The following is a 16,693-nucleotide window of genomic DNA, read 5'->3' on the forward strand; positions in this document are numbered from 1 at the left end:
CCCAGCAGGCTTTTTAGCCTCAAACTTGTAGGGTTCAAAGCAAAAACCCAAATATTCAGACACTGAGAAACAAGGTATTAACTGAGTTTCTGTGACAATTCGGCTATCACAGATGAAATTCTCACATGGCCCTAATCTTTTCAAGTCATATAAGAGATGTATTCTGCATTAGACAGGCTGAGAGTGGGTTTCTCTGGCAAATCAAACAAAAATAACTACTACAAATTGTGCTGTAAGCACACTGTTGCAGGCCCTGGAATAAAATACTCTTCAGCAACGCGGCGGGCAGGGAAGCACTGCGAGGCCGGGTGTATCCATATGGTCCTGTCAGAACTCTGGGCTGAGCTCTCACCCTTTTGGACCTGTTACAGAAGAGGGGAGGAGGGTCATTTCGGTGGGAGTTGTGTTCTTGGGAGATGGCTGTTGCAATTTATCCTTTTTATACCCTAAGCAATATACCTCTTCCTATTTTCTTTCCTTCTTTTTTTTAACTGTCATTGAAAGCATTGGCTAAAGTTGCAGCAATGTAATCTTTCTTTGCTTTCGGTTATTCTTACCTAAAATTCGACTTCCTTGTGCTTGTAAAATACCTGTTCTAAATTCTAAAGCTAAAGAAACATATGAAGTTGAAGTCCTTGCCATGGCTTTATCTATGGATGACCCTACATGTTATTCAAGTTTTTTAGGCAATACTCATTGACAACCCCTATTTTCAAATGTGGCCCGTGATATTAAGTTCTTAGTGAGGTGGTGTTTTGAGACACGGTTGACTTCAGCACACCTGTGAGTATTCATTCAGCACCTCCTAAATATGTAGGCTGCTACAGTTGATGCACAAACTGGTGATCATTTTTGAAATGGTTGCTGTGGCCTTGTACATAACTGGGAGCTGTGCTTAGATTTTTAGGCTGCAGGGGACCATCACAATAATCTTCCTAGACCTCAAAGAAAATTGAGGAAATAGTTAAAGATTTAACAGCTGTATGTGACAAATGATGGGTAGCATTTAGGTGTTAAGGAAATTTAGAATATGCTCTGTTGGTTGTTCAGTTCTTTTTCACCGTTTTTTGGTGTGTTGTAAGAAGTGCCTTTCTCACAGGACCTATGCCAGTGCATTTGCTTCCTTACTGATTTAAAGTGCTGAGTCCCCACATCTGCTCTGGAGGAAACAAGCCAGAGGATGTGGATTTTGGAGCGTTGTTTTGTCTTCCTTTAACAAGAACTCACTGTAGTGCAACACACTTCTTTTTTGTATTTTTTCCATAAGGTCTTTTTTTTTTCTTTTATAAGTCTGTATATACTTATTCTCCTTTTGTGACAAATAACCAGAAGATTAGCAATAAAGTATTTTTATCCTTCTGGACTGTATCTTATGGCTTATTTTGCAGGCAGAGTTGAACATCTCCCAAACGATCAGGGTGGCTAGCAAAGAAGTAGCAAAAAATGTTGTGCTTTCTCTTTTTTAACAGCTTGTCTAGTTCTGTGTAAAACCAGATAGTAGTTTACACACTGCAGTTTCAAAATATTACCTATGAAATAATCTAATTTAACTAATGAATTAAAATTAGCTCTTTTTTGATCATAGGTGCCAACTGTGACAGTTTCTGGAAAAAATTTCCGGAAACTTAAAGGAATTTATATCAAGTTGTTAATTTTGCTTGTATTTTCCTGTTACGTTTCTCATTTAAAAGTGCACTTTCTCATTATCACTGCATTGTTGTTCTTTTCCTTTGGAGCTTGCTCTGGTTTGTAGGATATTTTCATTGGCCTAATAGTTTTCTTTCATCCCCGAACACAAGTAGGGTGTTCTTGCTTTGGCTTATTACGTGTTTCTCAGGCTGGCAGTTGCAGAGTTTTAGATTCTCCTTGTCAGTGGGTGAGATGGAAAAGTGCTGCAGCTGCCCTTGTGTTGGGTGGGGAAGGAAAGGGAGAAAGAATGGAAGTGGGGAGGTGACAGTGCCTCCATCTTCCCACGGGGATGACGGGATGACGGGCTTGGGACGGTGCTGGATCCTCTGCGTGACAGCAGCGCTCATCCTTGTAGGGGGGTTGGAATAAGCGACGGAGGGAGTTACTGAGTCACGGCGTATCTGGTGTTTTTGCTTTCTTCCAGCTTTTTTGAATTTCTACCCAATTGCTCCTTTCACGTTGAATTGACAGTTGCTTTTTTGTTATGCCCTTGATGCTTCTTCACGCGTGCTTTTGTCTTTGCTTTTAATCTGCTTAGTCAAGCTGCTTAAGGGGGATAAAGATGCAGACTGAGATAAAGGTGCTTCCTTTTTCGGTGATGAGAGGTTGCATCAGCATAAGGAAAGCAAAGAGGAAGTCGTGTGTTGTGTTTTCTGTTTCCAGTGGGGGAGGGTGGAGAAAGAGGGGAGCTTCTGTTGCTGGTTGCAGTAGCTAGTTTTCTGGAATAGGTGATTTTGTTGCAGGGAAAAGGAGCAGCACAGGGGAGGGAGAAGTTGCTTCTCTCTATCAAGATTTACTAGGTATTTTCCCCTCCAGACAATATGAAAATGCTTCATTTGCTAAAGAACTTTCCTATTCTTCTTTGACACTGTATGTTTTTAAAATCTAATCTGTGTTTAGGAACAGTAATATCCAGTAAAAATAAGGGGAAATTTTTGCATACTGGAATATTTCTGAAAGAAGATAAATCCTGTGGAGAGGGGTGTAATGTTTCTCTTCAGCATTTTGTGGATTTTGGAGTTTAAATTAACTTGAACCTTGGAGCAGCAGCTGCCTTTCAGCAGCATCTTGCTTAGGGAGCTGGAAATGACTTCCACTATTAAGACTGAACTGTATGTTCAAATTCCAGCAGGCTTAATATCATTTTTATCATTCTTAGTAGATAAATATACTTTTGTGTATAGACCCAAGTTTGTTCAGTGTCCTGGGAAAGAGTTCCTGGGCATCATTCATGTCAGGAACCTGGTGCCGATGAGTGATCCTGCAGTGATTTACATGGTGGGTCCCTGCTGATGGGGACCTGCAGAGAATGGAGGGGCCCTTCAGTGTACGTTGCCTGGCACAAGCAATCTCTGGGAGCTTTTTTTGCATTCTTGAAATGATGTATGGTATTTGCTCCTGTGTTGACTCCGAATTATCCTGTCAGAGTGGCTAAGGAGGCCACTCTGCTTGCCTAATGTAAAACTGCTAGGCAGATGACTGGTAATCAGGTGCTTTCAGCTGGTGATTGTAAGAGTAAGTATGGTACATGTTGAAATGGGAAACAGAGTCTGAGAAGTACCTTAATCCGTGAAGAATGTAAAGCACAGCATAAAACGTGAAACATTTTTGTTAAGTGGAATGCCTGAGGCTGGTTATTGTAAAGGTTTATAATTGCTGTCCAAATTCCTTAAGATACTTTAATTAACATTCCATACTCAAAGAGAAGAACAAGATAAACTGCAAGATAGATTAGTGTCTTCTCAGCTGCTATTGCAGCATCTCTCCTAGAGATTGTTTAATTTGTTCATTGCTCCTTTCCAATGGAAGATCATAGAAGAACAGGTCTGGAGGGGGCCTTTATAGGCCAGCTGGTCCATCTGGCAGATTCTCTAGACCTGTGTCATTCCTAACAGATGCTGTTTAATATGCTTTACAGGCTTCCAATAAGTGAGAATCAACAGGTTCTCTTCGATGCCTTACCTGAACTTGCTGTTTGAAGTGATTTTCCTAGTATCTGTAAGCCCATTGCTTCTTTCCTGTCCACTGAAAAGACATTTACCTCCTCAGTCAATCTCATAGCATTAAGTGATATGGAATGGCAAACTTTCGCAGGGCGGGAAAACAAATGTTAAAAATAACATTTAAGGGGAATGACAGCATGGAGGAGAATTCCTTAAAAAGGTTTACTATGTAATACTTGCTGTGTTGGGAGACTAGTAAAGCCCCTTTGGTCAAATTGCCCAACACTAGCAATTACATGCTATGTAGATTTAAGCCTTTGAACTGCTTTTAGTGTTTGAAGAAATATTTAGTCTTTTCAGGTTTGTAAAGAAGGATGCTCTATATTAGTAATTAAGTAGGGCCTGTGTGTGCTGCAGAAGAGTTTTCCAGCCATTATTAAGCCCTCTTAGAGCTCAGTGGTACCCTGACATAGTTCCTTATGGTTTGTATGAGTAAGGCCAAGCTACGTTTACTGAGATGTCAAAAAACTGTAAGTACAGATCTAGGCTGAGTCATCAGTTTTGAACATTATGAAAACATCAGTGAGACTAGTAACGGAGAACAAGGTTGAAGCATGTCAGCGAGTGGTTAGGTAGAATGGATATTACTTAAGAGTGGTCAAACGGGATTGTTTTTATTGTAGATGTCGTCAGAGAAAGCAATACAATGGTGCGGCTTCCTATAGATTTTGTTCAAGTGAACCCCCCTTCTCTAGCCACTAAATGAATACAGTTGTGCTGTAGTCTCCAGTTAGGCAAGATGAAAGCAAATGCAGAGTTTTGCAGCCGTGCAGCAAATTCTGTTGTATAGTTTGCTTGATTTTGCAATTAAGCACTTTGTTGACTTGTAAAATCGTGTTAGCTCTGTGAAAAATGTTGTCAGAACTAAATCATGTCCTGAAGCAACAGAAGATCTTTAAGATAGGAGCCTCTCTTTTCCAAGTCAGAAGCAGTCCTGGTACTTCTGCTTGTTGCTGTTATCTGGCTTCACATATACTTTTATTTGCCAGTTTTGCCTTTTAGCATTTTGGCCAGGCTCTACTGCCTTGAAGCTAATGGGCAAGTCTCCACAAATGGGTGCAAGCAGGCCTCAATTTTTCCATGAGGGAAATACTGTTTAATAGTACCTTTTAAAATCCTGCAATAACTTACACTTGGTTTAATGGAAAAAGAGACAGTACTATTATTATTTAAGAAACAAGCTGCAAATTATCTTTCGATCAACAAGTGCAAAGGAACACTGAAAAAACCCTGAAATTCCTTTGCCCAGACTCCAAGCTGCCTGGCTCAGAGGCAGCTCTGGTATAAAAGCTGTATAGCTTCATTAGGGAAGTGGTGTGCCCAAGTTAAACCTTGCTGCGAATCAGGGCAGAGTGCCATTCTAGTGTTGCTACATAGCTTCCAGGACAGAGCTGGCTTGTGCCAATTCTGATCAATTTTGAGTGTAAGCGTGGGTCAATAGTCATCTGTCCATTACACGTTTCTACCTAAGAACACCCTGAAATGACTATTTTAACAACAACAAAAAATAATGCTTTCCCTTTCCCCACAAATTTAGGTTTAATTTCTGAATGATTTTAAAATAAAGTCCAGGAGAAGCTCATCCTTTTGTGTATCCTCAATGTGAACTAGTTTAGGAATTTGTTGTGATTCCTCTCATAGCAGGTGTGTAAAACCAGTTCTCAGAGCCTGCCTTTTTGCAAAGAAAAGTCAAAAATCAGGCAAACTAAGCCATTTTATTTCAATTAAGATGCATTCTATATAAGATTCAAGCAAGTCATATTGTTCAGACATCTTAAAATGAAACCAAAAAAAAGATTTGGAAAGTTGGAAGTTTCAGGGAGAAGCTGGAGAACAAATAAACCCATGATTTTTCCTTAGTGCTAGCTGTGCATGAGAGCAAAACTGCTGTTTTTAAGACCTGGAAGCACAGTGTCTTAGAGCTTGTTTTGTAGAACATGTAAAAGCTTAACAAGTTATAAAGCAAATTTTTCCATTCTATATCTTTTCCTGTAAAGAAGTTCCACAAAACAGGTATTACATTATCTTTGTAGCCTATCTTGCCACTGTTTCTTGAGGAACTTATTTGGTTGAAATGAGAAAAATAATAACTACTTCTGGAGTAAAGAGCTACAAATTCTCTCCACTGGAAGAAGTCACGAAATGGTAGAAAATTTGATGTAGAATCCAGAACAAGAGGTTGTTTACTATCTCCTGTCTCAGAGCAGGATCATGTGCATCTAAGGCATTCCTGGTGTATGCTTGTTTTACTCGTTTTTTCTAATTTCTAGTGATGGAGATTCTATCACTGCTCAAGTCACTCAGGCTAGAACTTAACTATCCCTGCCTTTAGAAAAGCTGTTTTCACCATTACCTCCTCCCATTGTTTCACATCTAAGCTTACTTTTTGTTAGTTCAATGTAAACCTAATGTTTCTTATCCTGTCCACAATGGTCATGGAGAACAATATACTCTCTTCTTTGCAGCTCCTTTTAACATGACTTAAGACCATTATAATTGCTTTGTTCTTAGAGAAAACCTCTTCAATCTTTCAGTTTTTCCTTCTAATTCAAGTTTTTCAACCCTCTGACTAATCTTGCTGCTGTCTCCTTTGACTTTCTCAAATCAATTAATTTTTCTTGAAATACAGTGCTCAAAACTGGACAAAGTATTCCAGCTGAAGAGAGTCAAAGGATGTTCCAGCCTGTTGCGTAGATGATAGCTCTCTCTATAAATCCTGTGTGGTATTTTCCTTTTTTCCCTAAAGGAGTGACACTATTGTCATGTGATCTGCACATCATTTGCTGAAGACAGCCTTGACAGTTGTTTGGCATATTATATTTACACATATGATTCTTCCCTAAATGTACAGCTCTGTGTCTGTTCTTAATGGATTGTGGTGATATACGTTGTGCAGATCATTCCCAAGTTTGTCAAGATCATTCTGGATTGTAACCTTGTCTTCTGTTACATTTTTTAGTCCTCCACAACTTAATGTTATCTGCAAATTCAATAAAGAAACTCTGGATTCTATTATAAAAGTTATTTATAAAAAGTTGAGTAGACCAGACCTCTTTGAAACTTCCCTTATTTCAACCTTCCAATTTGACAACCCCCAATCCCTGGGTTTTCCAAGTAGTTCTTACCTACCATGTTTTCTTTGCTTTGCCCTTTGAGAATTTTGTGTGAGAAAAAGTCAGAAGTCTTGCTGAAGTTAAGATACATGAAATCACTGAGTCTTAGCTTGGGTACAAAATATTGCTAGTGCAAGTTAGAGTATGCACAAGCACTTCATATCAATGATATGCTTTTAGTTTGTAAATATTTATAATAGCAGTGATTATCAAGGCTCCACATGTCTTGTACTCACGTGCATGTTTCCATATGAAGATTTACAAAAGGAGCTATGCCACTCCTTTCTTTCCCACTTATCACCCATAATGATGGGACAGAACCTGAGAAGAATCCAATTAAAGTTAGAGGGTTTGGCTCTTTAAAGGCTCTCTAATTCTCCCTCAGCTCTTCTGATTTTCTCTGGTCAAGACTCCCTGACTTGTCCAAACTGAAGATTTTTGCTGTCAGACATGGTGGATTTGAAATGCGAAGGCATTAAGCTCCTGCATAATTTTGGGCGGACTTATTCCATTGAGATGGACACAGTGGGGGGTTGTCTGCCCAGGACAGTGCTATATACTGAGGTGATGCTCAGTAACCTTTTTTATCTTCCACAAGAATGGAGAAGGTTCAACATGCAGCATTTTATGGAGGTTCAGAAATGCCTGTTGATGGGACTATGTGGCTTTAGATGTCTTCCAGCTTAGTCAAGCTAGAATGTGAAACTGTGTTTCCCAGTGATTTGAAAAGGCAGGAAATCTGTTACCTGGCATAGCATATGGCTGCAATTGGATGCCAGAAAGTTGAGAATGTTGATCTCCTAATAGGTTAGTTGTTCGTACCCATATAGTAGGTTTACAGTTGGCATCGTTTTTCAAACAGGGAGAGGTACCCCTTAGTGCCAAGTTCTTAGGACCAGAAAGTGAGGCATGAAATACCACGTATCTTCTAAAGCGTGAAAAGTTCTGACCCTGACAAAGTGTGATGTAAACTAAAAACCCTGGCGAGTACTGTGATGTGGTAGTTTCAGAAATAAGGTGTGTGGCTCTGATTTATTGACTTGTATCAAATGTAAGTGCTGTTTACATGAGAAAATTAAATCTGATTGTGGAGTTGCTACTGACTTGGTTTCTGTTTTCACTCGTGCTTACGTTGAATGAATCCAGTCTATTTATCTTAACTTTTATCTAAACCTTTAAAAATATTGACTTTTAAAATGTAGACTTAAAACTTTCCATGTGCTTTTTTTTGATGTTGATATTGTCTGTACTTCTCCCTTTTTTTCAGCCAATAAAGAACCCCATTTTTGGTGGTTTTTAAGTTGCTTTGCTTTTATCATGCATGTGGAAGGTACTGAACAGTCTAATCCAGAGATATGAACTAAGAGATGGTAGAATAAAAGCTGTAAATCAACAGAGCCCTAGGCATTTTCTCCATATACATCAGTACTAGATGCTACGTTTGATGGCATTATCACTTCCAGTGCTTTTAAATTTTGTTTCTGTTACCTTGCTTAACATGTAACAGCTTGGAATGTAGATGGATTATGAACTTCCACATTATTACAAAGTACCTTTCCAAACGCCTGGAGAATTTTTGAGAAGGGATAATCTTTTTGATGTTACTTTTTCATTAAACTCTTTCACTTCCGAGAAAGGCAGCTCAGCCTGCAAATTTATTGGTCAAATGGGGGCCTTGATAGAGTTTGTAGGTGAACTTTGAAATCATTTGAACATAATGTTTCTACACTTGTAGCATCTTAAGAAAGTGGCTTTTCAGTTAACAGAAGACTTTGAATACTCTTTTGTTTGTAACTGGGAAAAATAAGAAGAAAGAGAACACAGATCCATGCAGGTTTTATCAGGAGTCATCTTGGTTCTATTTCTAGTGAACGCTGCTAAAAAGTCTGTAACCTGCAGAATATGAAAAGATAGCGAGATGGTAGAGTGCTGGCACTTCTAATAATAACCAGATTTTGGAAATTAGGCAGGGGAAGATGTACTGAGAAAGGAATCAAAGGACTGTAGCCCAGATACTCTGTTGCTGTGGACTGGTAAATCTCTCGGTGGGTTCCATTGGTCTTATTGACCAGTTATTATTGGACTCTCACCTGAAACTTTGGAACAACCTTCAAAATACGAGGCAAATTAAAATTTTCACGTGGATGTGCCAATTGAATTTTAAATCTACTGTGCTGAAAGTTGAATGTTTAATTTGACTTGCCTTAGCTTTTCTGAGACTGGCTCTTGGTCAAGTTATTCACTAGTGTAGATAGAATAAGCAAGGTTAAAATCACAGAACATTAGTGACTGTGATAGTTAATAATTGATATGATGAAACCATTCTCTTTAGACAGGTGGAGTGCCAGCTACTCTAAACAACTGAAGAAGACCTCTCAACACAGTATCTCGAGAAATTGGCAGTGTTGTCAAACTTCATTTTGTGTCTGCGCTTTCCAATTTTTCCCTACAGTAGTGTAGAAATAGGATCAAAATCTATAGAAAACTTTTTCAATTAAGAGATGGATGTGTTACTACTTCTTTTCTTATTTGTGTATCTGTTTTCTTTTACATACTTTGATCAATTTTCTTCTTTTATTTAGCAATCTATGTTTGTTTTTATTGAATTAATTTTTCTGAATTTTCCCTATTATTTTTTAAAGTTTTTAGTGGTTTTGCTGTGAAGACATCATTTCCCAAAGCTGCTTTTTTTTTTTTTGCTTTTTTTTTCTTACTTCTCTTCCCTCCAAGCATTGTCTGATTCACATCTGTTTCTAAATCAGTCTTCATTTTTAATCTGGTGTCTTATTGACTGTCTCACTTATTGTTTTGGAATGAGTACAGGAACATAGGTCTCATTGATATTTTCTTTCCAAATGTGTATACTTCATTTGAATAAAGAGGTAATTCTGCACAGAGATTTTGCATGGTGTTTTGGGGGGCAGGGGAGGAGGGAAGATTGGGACTTGAAGAAAGCATTAACTAAGGCTCAGGCAGGGACTGTTTTGACTTTTGGACTGGTGATTATTTCTGAACTTTCTAAACTGCTTCAAAACATGATCACATTACTATGTGTGTCATTGCAAGGGACAGAGAAATTTATTGTTTCTAAATTCTTACATCTCCTCATAAAAATGTTTTGGTGTTATATAATTGCCATTGTTCTTTTGCATGTTTTTCATAGCATCCTCCTGGGCAGTTGAGAAGGAAGTACAGTTCCTGCTCCACTATTTTCCTGGATGACAGCACAGTCAGTCAACCAAACCTCAAGTATACCATCAAATGGTGGGTTTTATAATGTTTTTTTGGCTTGAACATATATTATGTGCTGAATATGCAGACATAGTTTTGAACCATTACTAAGCAAAGCATCACAGGTTTTAGTCTTTGAAGCAGTGGGTTATTTTTTAACCCAATCATGCTCCAGAAGCAATGAATAGGACAAGCAAAGGATATTACTCCAATTTTTAGCTTCTTGCAGAATCAAACTCCCAATGCTGCATATCTCACAAGAAAGTATCAGTTAAGGAACTCTGATTCTAGCAGCTGAAGTCCTTGTGCTGCCACCTTCAACTGGGTACTTGCTTTGGTTGAGTCCTCAAAAGTTCAGATACTTGTTTATCCAGAATTTTCAATCATCTGAAATCTCCTGAAATCTAAGAGCTCTTTCCTGAGAATGAGAAAATTCTCATTTGCTAAGCTTTCCTTCCAGTTTTCGTTTTGAAATGAAAATTCATTGCTTTCAGATCCATTTCCTTACTGAGCACAGGGGCACTGTTGCACAGTTGATTTCACAGCAGCTTTGTATGTGATGTGCACATGGGCTTATCTTCGGGTGATCCCTCAGATGTTCATTTCAGATTTTACTGGTGCCTTTTCATGTTTAGAGAGAAATTAATTTGATATTTATAGTATACCATTCTGTACATTTTGTACAGTAAGGGGAAAAATGAGCGAACAAATGCCCAGGTATTTTATGCTGTTTATTTACCACAGTTGGTGATGTACTTTCAGTTGTTTGCAGGATGGTTACCTTGGTATACTCAAATGTAAAGGTTTATTAAGTCAGGGTCTATGCTACAAAGGTATACACATGAGACAAATATATTCAGACTAGTATATCTAAAAGAGTTTGTACTGTTGGTGGTCATTAAAACACTTTTAACTTTTCCATTTAAGGAAAGAAGGGGGAAGCGGAGAAGGGATTTGCAGCCAAACTGATACCTAATTCCACTGATACCTAAATCCTCATGAGCTATTTTTGTCTGAAATATAGTCTTGCATTTCCTCAAGTTTCTTTAATTAGTAACTTAAAAATAATTCAGAAGAACACAGGAAAAAGTTTTTTTTTTCCTGGAATCTCATACTTTTCTGCTCTCAAGTTCTTTTCAGGCAGATTTTAGTAAGTTCAGCCTTTTAGCTAGGAGCTGTTAGTGGAAAGCAGTGGGTTCAGCTGGCTGGCCGCAGCAGCGACAAAGGCGCTTTCAGCAGGCCCCAGTGGGCAGCAGCAGCATGGTGCAAGGGGAGGCGGGAAGAGAACTGCAGGTTTGGAGCTGAGGGCAAGGTGCTGGCGTCTGGGGGACACGAGGTGTGGGTGGTGGGGCTGAGCTGCGGGGAGGAGAAGGCATAGGTCGGACTTGAAAAGCTCGCGTTGGGCCCGGTAGGGGAGAGCTGTCCAGCAGGAGAGATGGAGCCAGGTTGCTAGCACGGGGAAGGCTGGAAGCTGTGAGGGGTCAAAGGGTTGGAAAAGTGGGTTAGGTAGGGTGAGAAACTGGACTCTGGCACATGAGGCCTCTGGGTGAGGTCCCTCTTCATCCTCTTCTCTCCTGTCTGGCTGCACATTTAACAGATTTGAGGATGTGGAGATAGCAGGATTTTGTAAGACAGCTTAATTTCCTGCCCCCATCCTGGCCGTCACTGCAGATAAATGACTGCTGCACATATGTAGGTCTATGAAGGATGCATTTTGACTGGCTCATTTATTTCTTTCGGGTCATGCACTGCTGTGCTTAAAATAGCAGTGTGTCTCCTAGAGAACTTCAGAATTGGTGGGGTGGCAGGGTGATGGAGAGCTAGGTAAGGTACTTCCCTGGCCGTCATCACAGGTGCCTGAATGCTAGCTGAACTAGCATATGAAAAGCAGAATAAAACTTGGATCTGAGTTAACCTGTTAAAATTCTGAAAAACCTTCAGATTCTGATACAGATTTCGAAATGGTAAATATTTTCCTAAACTTCATTTGACATTTTGCTATAAGAGCAACCATATGGGCACCAAACAGAACTGCGCACATGTATCCATATATCGCTCTCATAAAGTGAAGGGGCATCATTTAAAATAAATTTTTAGGATGAATGCATTTTCTGAGTAGCTTTTCAGTCAAATGAAATTCATTCGCAAATCTGTTCAGTGAGGACAGTGTCCTTTAAATGCAAATGGCACACAGTATCTTTTAATTTCTTGAACATGTATCCACAGAAGAATTCAATTTTAAAAAGCAAATATGATCTAAAAATTTCTAATGCAGCATGCTAGAAGCTGTAGTGCCAATACAAAGTTAATAAAGTATATTTACTTTCAACCAAGAAAAAAGTGTTTTCTACTGTATGGCAGTCTAAAAAAATACTGCTTAAAATCATTTACAATTCTACTAGCAGGGAGCTCCAACATACTGTTTTTCCTAACATGAAGTATGTTGGTTTTCAGGTAAAAGTTCTGAAAAAAAATTATAGAGTTATCAATTGACTCTTTTAAAAGGCCTATTATGGGAGGGAAAAAAGCGGGGAGGGGGAATTTTGCATCAGCATAGGACTAGCATCTCGCAATGAATCCCTGAGAGAACAAACTGGCAACAAATAGGATCAGAGAACTTCCTCCTCCCTCTTTGGTCCCCTCTAATTTTGGCTGGTTTTAGACTGTTAGAATAAGTAATGAGGGTAGTGATTCTGCTTTACGTTTTGATGTTAACTCCTGCAGCTTCAGGAGTCGTAAGCTGGAAACTGGAGAATCACCATGAAAAGCCATGTCTTTATTTTCTTCAAACATACTCAGTTAGCTGTATATGCAATGAAAAATTTTTTGCTTTCTGTGAATATAAGGATGTTTTTCATCATTGCACAGAATATAAACAGCGGTACTTAGATGTGTGGTTGAAAACAAGGAAAATGCATGGTGCAATGTGTTTTTCAGGGAGTCTTCTTTCCCAGCTTAAAATAAGTTGATGCCATAAAAATGTAGGAGCCTGCTATTTGAGTCTCTTATGTGAGTAACTGCACGGAAAGACAGCCAAAAGTTAGTAGATTTAAATATAAAATCATAAGCCAATGGTGGTTAGAACATTTCATTATAGTATTATCAAAATATACAATATTTTGTTACTTCCAGTGTTATCAAAAGCACTGATTTACAAATAGAGTAAGTAATGGGCTGATAATTCCTGGAGGAGTCTCACAGAAGCTCTTATTAACAGCCTCAGAGAGTGTCCAAGGCCTCTGATGCCCCTTATCTTCAACCTTGGAGGACAGTAGGCGTTTTACCATTGACTTTAATGGGGTAAGGCATTAAATGGAAGGAATGTGTAACTTAGTATAAGGAATATGACTATTTTGTGAGGTACTTCATTACTGGTGGCTAGGGTGCTGAACAAATATTCTAAAATTGGCTATTCTGCAATATTTCTCCTGGCATCTAATACTGAACAGAAGAAAATAGGCTATTGAGCATACTTTTTGTCATGCTAGGTTTTACATTTGGATGTTACTGTAACAATACTAATATATAATTTGACAAACCCGAGACATTAACTCTATATTTTTCTTTACAGTGTAGCTCTTGCAATATATTACCACATCAAAAACAGGTATGTGAATAATGAAGCCTCATACTGAAGATATCTTTAATCAAAACAAACAACCCACCCCCCGAAATCTAAAAATCTGTGTTCTGTTTCTTTCAAAATGTTTGTTGTGTGATTTTTTTTTCTATTTCCCGTGTTAGGAATGAGGAACATAGATTCTTCTCCATATATTATTTTGCTTTCAAGAATAAAAATTAGAGGATTATTTATCAAAAAAATCTGGAAGTACATTTCAGCACTGAAAAACTGTGGCAGTTCAGTGTTTGGTTTTGTGTGCTCTGGGCACTTCTGCATTAAGTGTATGTTGCAATTACGTTTAGAGAAATCTGAATAGTGTCTTTCAGATCTATTTTTTGGCTCCCACTTTGTAAAGTTACCTGTGTAAATCAATCATCAGTTACTGTTTATGTACTTTGACATAAAACCCATTAATTATACAGTAAGAGTGACATTGTCAATAAATGTAATTCAAGATGCCTCATAAACAGAACAGGTCCTGGCTTATCTCTTCTGGTGTAGTATGTTTTAATAATGACTCTGCCCAGTCAAGTTGATTAAAATTGGACAGAAAATAAGATCTCTAAAAAGTAACTTTATACATGAATTAACTTTGTTGTTGAACTGACTTTTTGTTTCTTTAATTCCATGTTCTCATAAGATAATAATTCCTGAAATTTTGAAGAAGAGATTTGTATATACACTTTAAGTGACTTTTATGTCCATGGCTTTTCAATGTGTCTTTTCAGGAAACTTGCTTTAGATCTTGATCTAACAAACCACTTGCACGTTTTTTTCTTCTGGGCTGTAAGAAGTCCAACTAGAACAAAAGGAATTACTCATCAGTTTAAGGTTAAGCTGGTACGTCAAGTGTTTTAGGTCACTGGAACCCATTGCACTTCCAGAAACAAGGCTGACCTTTAGTAGTGCACAAAGGCCAAAAGACATAGGTCTGATGCTGACTGAAAGCTCGTAGAAGATTTTCCAAGACTTCAGTGGGCCTTGGACTGAAACATGGCATTTTCTAGAAAATGAGGCATTATTGATCATTGCTTGTTTATCAGTCTGTGATTCCCTCTTTCACTTTCCTTCCATCATCTCTGCGTTAGTTTGTCTAACTAGTCAATTTTGACTATACTTGACTGAATAATAGAGATCTCAAAGATAACCACATTCTAAAATCTAATCATATTGTGGAAATAAGATATTCTTAAGCGCTCTAGCAAGTATCATCCCAGCTGAGTGAGTAAAAGGCTCTGCAGAATGAGGTCACATAGGGACTCCAAACGGGTGAGAAACCTTGCTAAGAGCTCACAGCCAATCGAGAAGACATCCAAATCCAAGGGAAGCCAGACTCAGTTAATTTGGATTGCCATGAAGCTGATTTCTGCCCATAGTAAAATACACCCACTCATCATCCCACAGAATCTGATGCAAATGTGACTTGCAGCTACTGCACAGAAAGGCTAAGCAGTTATAAAATAAAGGATGCTATGTGAGTGGCTTGAAAACAAGTACATTCTGAATATTATCTTGGGAGAATTGGTCTCTCTCCTTTCGCTTTTTGGGTGGAAAGGTGATTTTATTCAGGCAGAACTGCTTGCCGCATCTCCCTGCTGAAATCACCCGCGGGTGCGAGATGTGTTGTAGACGCGCCCTCTGCTGCACTCTGCCCAGATGGTCTCGGCAGCGACACTCTCGTGCACTCGCGGGCATAATTAAAGGCTGTGAAATGAAGGATGTGAAATAACTCTTCTGTCTTCAGTTGTCTCTGATTTGGGAGCAGAGGGACAACGTGATAACAGCATTCGGTTGTACTTGCTGCAGAAACAGCCAAGAGCAAAACATGTTCTGCTTCCTGCCCGTACGGACAAAAAGGAAGTTGTTGCCGTATGCGGTGGATGCTAGTGCTTTATGGGGGATGGGGAGTGAGGAACCAGTGTAACTCTCATATACTCTCAGGTTTGATTTTGGTGGGAAATGAGTCAAGCACCTGCTTTGCTAGGGAAAAATTCTTTTCAGACAGCATTTTGCTTGTTCTTTTTCTCCTGCACACTTGTCTTAAAACTAAATTGCTTTCTAATGTTCCAAGCTGTTATCAGTCCCACATGTAAGTTTTCAGAGAAACATTACATGAATTAGAATATTCCTTCGTTTCTCACATTTTACTTGATTTTAACATTCTAGCTATTCCAAATTTTCCCCAGTGCCTCCTATCATTGTTTTATTGGTTGTCTTTTTGCAGCTTTTATTGTGCTTAGGTGTTCAACAAGTGGTGAAAGACTACACCTATCTTCTTTTTGAAGGAACACACAAGCATTGACGGACTTGCTAAAAAACACATGAGATCAGAACAAAACAAAAAATCCACAAACTACAAAAATGCTTAGATAATTAGATGATTCATTTTAAAAGGTAACAATATGAACGTATTTTAATGAGGAAGACAAAAGCCTATCAACTCCTTTTTGGTGTTACAGATTTTTTAAGGCCAAGCAGACATGCTTTCATGCAGCAACTATAGCAAGAAGAAATAAAATGGGAAATTTTTTCTTTTTTTCTTTTTATTGTGAAGGGCCACAATTTACTGTAACACATCACTGATTTCAGTGAGACTACTTCTGAGGAGGATACTGGCCTTTTTATGTAAGAGTACAAGAGTCTGCCCTAAAATCCTTGCTAATGAGGAATGTCAGGATATTGTGAAGTAATTATCTCAGTCTGCCTGTTATATTTAATTTAGGTGCTCACTTTTTAAGAAAGTGTTTATTTTCAGTGTTAGCAGGCTTTAAAGCAGGAAAAAAAAATCACCTTCAGATGTTGATATTTAAGTCTGTTAACCACCAATAAGTTCATTTTGTAGTCATGAATTCCCCATAAAACTCGAGTCTCCAATGCTCTGTGGGACATGTGCTGTTGAGTAGGGGTGGAAAATATATTCAGTGGTCTCTCTCTTGACTCTCAATGGCCTCTCTATGGCCAGAGTTGCAGGGATGCAATAAATAAAGATGGGATTGTAATCAGAAAGTGTCCAGTTCTGACTGGTACTGTTAGAC

At 38.6% G+C, this 16,693-nt stretch overlaps 1 protein-coding gene across 2 annotated transcripts in view; it reads left to right on the forward strand.

Moving 5' to 3' along the window:
* CCNY (cyclin Y) overlaps positions 1-16,693 on the forward strand; it is a 132,724-nt gene that overhangs the window by 89,524 nt on the left and 26,507 nt on the right. Inside the window, exons 4-5 of one of the 2 annotated variants that reach the window (XM_067291898.1) lie at positions 9,969-10,069; positions 13,608-13,643. In XM_067291898.1, the coding sequence (XP_067147999.1) occupies positions 9,969-10,069; positions 13,608-13,643 (137 nt within the window). The remainder of the gene's footprint in view (positions 1-9,968; positions 10,070-13,607; positions 13,644-16,693) is intronic. The other variant, XM_067291899.1, reaches the window with a different exon arrangement.

The sequence above is a fragment of the Apteryx mantelli genome, chromosome 2 (genome assembly GCF_036417845.1).
Source record: "Apteryx mantelli isolate bAptMan1 chromosome 2, bAptMan1.hap1, whole genome shotgun sequence".
NCBI classification, from domain to species: domain Eukaryota; kingdom Metazoa; phylum Chordata; class Aves; order Apterygiformes; family Apterygidae; genus Apteryx; species Apteryx mantelli.